This window comes from Labrus bergylta, chromosome 6, assembly GCF_963930695.1.
Source record: "Labrus bergylta chromosome 6, fLabBer1.1, whole genome shotgun sequence".
Lineage (NCBI taxonomy): Eukaryota > Metazoa > Chordata > Actinopteri > Labriformes > Labridae > Labrus > Labrus bergylta.
The window spans coordinates 24,397,506-24,406,058 of NC_089200.1; the positions used below are offsets into that span (position 1 = coordinate 24,397,506).

The 8,553-nt window shown below is 41.2% G+C and overlaps 1 protein-coding gene across 1 annotated transcript; it reads left to right on the forward strand.

The window, feature by feature from the left end:
* Window positions 1-3,596: 3,596 nt before the first annotated feature.
* Window positions 3,597-7,934, forward strand: ttr (transthyretin (prealbumin, amyloidosis type I)). Its single transcript, XM_020646365.3, has 4 exons — window positions 3,597-3,754; window positions 5,334-5,473; window positions 5,580-5,715; window positions 6,899-7,934. The coding sequence occupies exons 1-4, from the start codon at window positions 3,686-3,688 to the stop codon at window positions 7,001-7,003; spliced, it is 450 nt and encodes a 149-aa protein (XP_020502021.1). The 5' UTR covers window positions 3,597-3,685; the 3' UTR covers window positions 7,004-7,934.
* Window positions 7,935-8,553: the final 619 nt, after the last annotated feature.

An 8,553-nucleotide genomic window follows, 5' to 3' on the forward strand; every position in this document is an offset into this window, starting at 1 on the left:
GTGAAGATCTTTGAAATGCAGTCTAAGTGACCCTAAAGCAGCGCTACTACGAGAAAGCTACTCACCAGACAGAAGCAGAAAAGCCTCTCGCAACACTCATTTATTGTTCATTTTATAAATGGAACAAAATCTCCATTTGAGTTGAGCCTAAGTGAAGATTTAAGTCTTTCTGAGTTCAATTTAATCTCAACTTCAAGGTACAATATGTCAATTTGTATTAGAATTTGACACTAAAATATGTAAATTTATTAGAAATGGACTAAACCTATGTTATATATTTTTTGGTTGAGTACTTAAATTACCTAAAATATTATCCCAACAGTTATCAAAGCCAGAGAAATCCTTCATTTAATATTTGTAACGGGACGCATCTTGTCTCCCATGACAGACACAACATGTTTACCGTCGCCATGAAAACATCAGATGTTACGCCAAATGGCGCTGCATAAGGAAGCTGGAACTGCTACTCAAAGCTGCCGTATTGTTACTGTTTGTGCTGCTGTGATGAAAATGTTGTGTAAATTACACTTGGATACGTTAGCTCGCTGTTAAACATATTCTCTTCCTGAGGTCGGTTTCGCCCGTTCGTATTGACTATGGTCAACTCGGAGTTTGTTTTCATCGGGGGTGGGGCGGGGAGTAGCAGAGAGAATCACTCCCATGATTCCCTACCAGCCTCAATGTCATCTTTTGTTATTGTTTTGATTTTGAGACCCTTGTGGTGGAATTTACATCCTGTGTATTTAACAAAGTTTGATTTTTTAAAATTCAATTTAAAGCTTGTCAGTTGCATATTGACGCAATCACACAGCAATTATAGTTTCTAATTTCAGCTCTATAACATCGATGGTGATGATTTTATTCCTTGTCCAGACTGTAGAAGTGATGTTTGGACTTATTAGAAACAATAGTAAAGAAGATGAAAGTGACTAATGGGAACAGAAACGAGGAAAATGACAACATCAGAGAAGACTGAAAAAACATCTTTAATGCAAACAACCTCATGAACATTTTACTTACAATTCTAACTAATCTTTTGGAACAACATATGAGTCAGTTAACTTGTAAAATAATGCATCTGAGTAAGAAATTAACGAACAGTTCATTGTTGTAAGAGTTGCTTTTTCTTTTTTTGACTTGTGTGTTTACTTAGACTCATCGTTGAGACGGTTTGCGGTGTCTTGTTCTCATGTCACTGAGGAATCTGATCCGTCCTGCCCAGAGGCAATGAGATGTGATTGCTTACACTGCAGTGTCACGCTAACACCTGCATTTGCATTAACACAGGGCGTTAAAAACACATCGGCATGAATATCGTGAATGTAATAACAAAATAATTTCCACCTGTTCACAGCTTCCACGTTCACATCTGATCTGTGTGCTGCTACAGCAGTGTGAGGATGACACCTGTCGAACCTGTTGTTCAGCACCATTTATGACTGAGAGCGAAAAGAGGTAAATACAAATCTACCATGGTTGGATGTCTTATATTGAGCTTATATGCCATTTTAATTTGTAAATGCATCCAGCTTTAAGATGATCACACCATATCAGCATGATGAGTCATTGGTTAGTTAATTGAAACAAGAAACTTCACAGACTTGTTTTGGGGAGCTCTGAGACTTAATTAAACTGGTTGAAAAGGAGGAGAATATGTGACCTTTAAAATGTATATGTAGAAATGCCAGGAGATTGCTAAAGTTAACATTGTAGTATAAACATCTTGTGAAGTAATTTTCTTCTTGAAATGTAATTTACATAAAGAGATAAGTAAGGGGGAGTTCTCTTACATGTAACTTTGTTTGGAAGCCTTTACACAGATTTTAATTAATAGGGCATTCTATTTGTTTATTACTTAGGCAATGCATATCCTCAATGCCAAGGTGGGATGCTGCAGGTTCAAAACACACAAGGCACACAGCATTCCCCACCTGGGTGTCATTCTGGACTCCACCCAATCATTTCAGTCACACATCATAACAAACACCAAATGTGCATTCTACTATCTGAAAACCATCTCCAGCATACAGCATACAGCTACTTCTGTCATGTGAGGGTAAATATGCACTGGCAGCAAGATTTAAATGTTCAGTGCTTTTATATTTCAAGGCAGATTGTCTTCCTCTGAGGTCTGGTCTACAGACGTACACGACAGCAGTCAGACTGTAATTTAATTTACCCTTCAAGAGCTGCATGTAAAGTAAACACACTACAGAATATTTAATCTGGTTTATCTGGTATGTACATTCTAAACATTTACCTGTGAAGTCGCAGTGCATTATGGGATATGTGGAGCCTGAACAAACTCTTTTGTAAACAAACTGAATCTACATATTCATTCTTCCTTCTGTAAACACATGGGGGAGGTGTAAAGATCATAATATTGGGGTCAGTGCGTAGAGTTTCTAAGATTGCTACACCATCTTCTGGTGTAGCAAGGTGAAGTTGTCCCAATTCCAAACCTACCAACAGCATACATCCATCCTTTATCTAGGCTGCTTTTCCTTTTCTCATATAGAGAGAGACAACTAGCCACACTCACATTCACACCTACGGGCAATTACAAGTCACCAACTAACCTAATGGGCATGTCTTTGGACTGTGGGAGGAAGCTGGAGTACCCGAAGAGAACCACGCAGGCAGGGGAGAACATGTAAACTCCACACAGAAAGGCTCCTGTCCGACGGGGTTTGAACCAGGAACCTTCTTGCTGTGAGGCAACAGCGCTAACCACTGCACCACTGTGCAGCCTTACCATCACACAGCAGTACTAAAAAGTTACTTGAAGTGCTTCACTTAAAGGCCGGGTTTGTAAATTAAAAAAAAAATAGCTTGATTTTGAAAGTTGCATTCCCTCAGTGCTCCGCCTACACACAACCCCTCCCCTCTGTGTTCCTCAAATGCCTCGCCCCTCACTTACATACACGAGCGCCGTTGCTCCAGAAGCGGACCTCAGCTCATGGCTTGCATTGTGTAGAACGACAAACTCACAGTATAAACTCCGTCATCGGAGGCGCGCTTTGAGTGTGGGCTAGTGCACGTAAGGGGTGGAGAACGAGCAGGGAGACAGGAAGGCGTGTGAAGGGTTCATCAGATTGGTACCTCATCGCAGACATTGGTGGAAGTTTTTACAGGCTTACAACTGCTACAGATAGCAGATTGCCTTCATTCCTTCTTCAGAGCACATGAGTTATTAATTTCTGTCAGGACCTAAAGACAATTTCAACCAAAATCTTAACAAACCCTGCCTTAAAAAAGAAGACACCAAACAAAATCATGCAAAAACATACAATCTAAATGAAAAATCAACCTGGATTTTTACAGTTAAGTGTCTAGTTCAGTCTTACCATCAGAATCCAGATATCTTTCAGTAGTTTCACCCAAGATTAACACTTATAACTTCTTGCATGTTCTAATTTCAGTGACATTGTTTTTTATGCTTTTCTTAAACACATTAATGCCATTTGATTAAACAAATTTTAGTTCTTGTAAAGCTGTTGCCCCAGACCTGAAATAGCCTCAGTTATTCATTGTCCAGGTATTGACGTGATTCATGAGCTGGCAGCGTGCTGGCTGAGGAGCAGCAGAGGGAAGGACAGCAGCCTTTATAAGAGGCCTGGAGCTGTTGCGATCATGTGTGATAACACCAGTGACATCTGTCAGTCTTTCTATCCATCAGGGGACCATGCATCAACTACTGTACTTTCTGCTTCTTCTAGCTTCTTCTGTGCTGCTCTGCAACTCCGTCCCTACGGTCAGTGTCTTTCACTAACAATACTTTTAGACAAATGTGATGCTCAGTCTGTAGCTGCTAATTTGGAGAATTGTTACTAAACTTTACCTTTTAAAAAAAAACAATTGACAATTGCTCATGTAGATCTTTCAATGACCATGTCCTGGAGTTTATGCCTGTATACTTTATGTGAAATGATGGATGAGCTCCATTTAATTGGATTTCTCATCTCATCTTTTAGGACATATTTCTTCATGATTGAACTTGCTCCTCTTTAATGTTAGATGGTCATCATAAAATCAACATTGCATACTCTTCGAGTCCCTGGAGGAATATTAGACTGGGTCTGACAATCATTGCACAAAGTCAACCCAGGTCATTATGACACACTTCAAGTTTTGATGTGTAATGTCCCCCTACTGGTATTTTGTGTAGCCACTCTGGACATTTTTTCCCCAAAGATGCTTTCCTGTAGCTGAATGTTCAGGTAAATATGATACACCTGAACACACTTTGGGGATTTCTACAGAAAACAACAGGTACGTAATTTTAACAATATTAACTAATGCATACTGACTAAACTGAAAAAAGGGGGAAACTCCCGTGAAAACACACACAGTTCAGTAGAAGAAATCAATATGTGGAGCAGAAATTAGTTCAGTGACCTTACCTGTTAAGTGCACTCTCTGCTCTCTACAGATTATGCTCAATGAACTCACTGATCTGAGAACACAATGATAAACACATGAAACTGAATAAAAGGCACAACTGGAAGGTGCGTGCTTGGCTTGAAATTGTGAGTTTTAATGAACCAATAAGATCCTCTTTTTGGAAGAGAGGGACCATAATGTTGACCAAATATCTTGTATACTGCTTCATGGTCTTGTAACGCTCTCCCAATCTCACCAGAGATCCTATTTAGTATTACTACAAGAAAATATAAGAATACATGTAGGGGAAACATTTGTAAGCTCTATGCTTCACTGTTGGTCATATGTGTGGAGATGGATCCTATAAGTGTGACCAAAAGCCTTAGACAGGCTCCAAAACATCCAAAACTCTGCTGCCAGAGTCCTCACCTGCATCAAGCCCTGGCAGCACATCTCCCAAACCCTCATCCAGCTTCACTGGCTTCCAGTTAGATCCAGAATCAAATACAAACTACTCCTCCTCACTTATATATACGCCCATGTCCTAGCCCCTCAGTACCTCTCTGACCTCCTACAGTACACCTACACACCATGTCCTGAAACCTCCAGTCCTTGGTCACTAGCATACTGTCCAGACTCCGCACCTTTGGAGACAGGGTCTTCAGTGTCACAGCCCTCCCCCACTGAAACATCCTCCCCTCAGATATCTGCAATGCCCCATCTTTGGATTCATTCAAAAAACTTCCCAAGCACCATCTGTTTTCCACGGCCTACAACCTCCCTCAACTCTGCCTCTCCATCGGTCTCCCATCCTTTGGCTACCTGTCTCAGTTTTGTTTGGTTCCTCCACCATGTAAATCGTCCTTGGGCACAACATAAATTGAATGCACTATTATTATTAATGAGCCATAGGGGATGACCGCAAGTCCTTGCTTGTTTCTGTGCCACAGGAGAGACATGGCGGCTCAGACATGAAATGCCCTCTGACAGTTAAAATCCTGGATGCAGTGAAAGGGTCTCCAGCTGGATCAGTGGCACTAAAGGTGTCTCAGAAGACTGCTGATGGTGGATGGACCCACATTGCTAACGGGTATGTTGTGCAGTAAGGTTGAGTATATCTTCTTACTCTATAGAGCATATGTATTCTTTGTATTTGTACAAAACATGCAGACATATTTCACTGTTCCTTCCCACAGAGTGACGGATGCCACTGGGGAGATCCACAATCTGATCACAGAGCAGCAGTTCCCAGCAGGAGTGTATCGTGTTGAGTTTGATACCAAGACTTACTGGAAGAATGAGGGGAGTGTGCCATTCCATGAAGTAGCTGAAGTGAGTATTAACTAGCATTAATATGGAAAATAAATACAAATAATCTGTGTGGGGACTTGATATAATTGGAACCAGTCATTTCCAATATGACTACACCTTTGGTTTGAGGCTCAACATCAGACTTTGGCTGTTGTAGGAATGTCAGTATCAACCACAGGGAGGAAAGGGAAAGGGAAATACTGTATGTGGAAAAACCAAGACTGGTCAAAATAGTCAGGCTTAAAGAGAAGGTCCAACAGAGGCCAAGAGAAACAGGCCAACAAACAGAGTCCAATGGAGAATCAGCAACAGAGACCAGAGCATCAGAGTAGAGACAAGCCAGATAATCAAAAACAGATAATCCAACAAAAACAGAGGGGCTACAGATGATAATATACAGTGACAGGACCCCCCCCCCCCCCCCCCCCCCCCCCCCCCCCCCGCCACCAGGCTTACAGGGACAAACCAGAAAGAAAAAAAAAACAAAGACCAGCAGACAAGCCAAGAGAAAGACAAACTGAAAGAGAGCAACGGTTCTGACAGAGTACAGGAACACTATCACACATTGTTTAACCTGTGTGGGAGGCTTATCTTCTGTTATTTGATCTTATCTTGAGGACTGACAGAGGTACATTCAGAAAGTACTGATGTCAGGAAATTGCTTTTACATAAGCATGTCCTACTGTTTGCTATACTGCTGATTTTTGTCCTAGTGAGGCAACACTGTTCAGCACAATGTGGCCAAATGTCATCTGCTGCCAATGTCAACTAACTTGTTTCCCTTTTGGTAACCCTTTAAATTAAGGTCACAATATTCACCAGTAACTATACGCTTATTAGCGTGCTAATAAGTTGCATACTGGCTGCTTATTAGTCATTATTGGGCGTACTTTAGTACCTTATTCTACATGACCATGGTCTACACCGAACAGGTCATTAACTACGAGTTTGTCCTTTAATACCCTCCCCAGGTCTGACAGAGTTTAAACCACTGCAGTGGCTCACAATGTGGAAAGTTTCCAATGACAATAGGAAACCCTCCTAAGGTGGCACCATCTCACAACAATCATTCTTGTTGCAATGTCAGGTGTTTAATGCATTATAGCTGCTAAAGCCTGCGTTTGTCAATGAAAGTTGAAGGTAGAAAAAAACGGGTTTATGTATAATAAGCCAATCTGTAACTGTTGTGTTTGTGTGTGTGCAGGTTGTGTTTGAGGCCCACGCTGAGGGTCATCGTCACTATACCCTGGCCTTGCTGCTCAGTCCATTCTCCTACACCACCACAGCAGTGGTCACCAACGTACACTAGTGATACACATCCAACTGTGAACAGTAACTGATTGGTGGGAGTATTTGTCCAGGGAGTCGGATACCTTGTGTTGTTTTTTCTCTTCTTGTCTACGAATGTGCTCTATGTAAGGGAGCGAGTTGCGATCACATAATGGAAGCCTGACCGGGTGAGCAGGACCCCGATGCAGAGCGTAGGGGTCTTGCCTCACCATGAAGTGGTTTCTCCCACGATAACAATCCGCTCCCTATTCATTATCCTGCTTATTAAACGGCTACTTACGATCATTTGACACAAAATATGAAATTGTAAATTATTTCACTGATTAATGTTTTTTTTTTTTTTTGCTGAATAAATTTGGCATCTACAGTTAGAGCTGCATTCATAGAAGACATTAACAAAACTAGCTTTTATTACTCACATGACAATGAACCAGACTTGACACACCTTCATCTCATACCACGTTCTTTTACTTGTTACTTCATGTGTGTTACGGCTGTATGTCGTTCCCTGTGCTGTCCCCTTCGGTTGTCTCCAGCTCAGGTGAAGCTAGTGATCGCACAACGAGGCACACCTGGCCTCACAGCTTAACAGACCAGTGCTGGATTTAGGAGGAGGATTTTGTAGTTGGGACTGCTGTGCCTCTCAGCCAGGGATTGTGTGTTGCTGTGTTGTTTTTTCATCTTCAGCTTTGTAGATTTCTCTGTCATAGCCTGCAGTTTTTGTGTCTTTGTTTTTTTTGAAGATTTATTTTGTTTGTTTTTATGCCTTTATTAGAGAGACAGGATAGTGGATAGCATCAGAAATCAGAGAGAGAGAGAGAGAGAGAGAGAGAGAGAGAGATCATAAAGTTGACATTTTTCAACTGAGAGCGATGTGACGCAGCGACCAATAAAAAAAAAGCTGACGCTGAGGGCGTTTTTGCTCTCTGGGCGCTGAGTGTTAAAACTGACCTGCATTGGTTTTATTTTGAAAATGAACGCTGTCAGCGCAAGAAAAACATAAAACAAAACAAGCCCTTTAATCCTCCAGAGTCTGTGATTAGAGCCAAGTCCCTATAGCAACTGCGTGCACTTCATACTTACACTTTTCTATCTCTTGACAGCGGTCTGCTTTTGAGGGATATCAGCCCGTTGCTATGGGTACAAACAGAATCAAGTATTTTACATTTTTTGTGTATCTAGGGCTCAATTTATATATTTCTTCTTTGTCACTGACTGTTTTAATAGTTCAGAAGCTAATTAAAACACATCAACGTACTAGACTCAGTCAGTAATTTTAATTTTTGATTCAGTCCATCAGACCTTGTTCTTCTGTCCCATGTTGGGGTTCACCCACCGCTGAATTATATAGTGAAAACATGTTACAGATTCTTCCTGTTTGAGCTGGATTAGATGAAATAAAAGAACAATGACTAAATGTTTGTAAAGTAAATACACTGAACTCTCTATTATCAGCACTATCTAACTCAGTGGTTCTCATAATGGGGGTCTGGACCCCTCGGGGGGTCGTGAGACACCAAGAAGAGGGTCGCGAGTTGCCTTCCAAAAATACTAAAATCATTTTAAAGT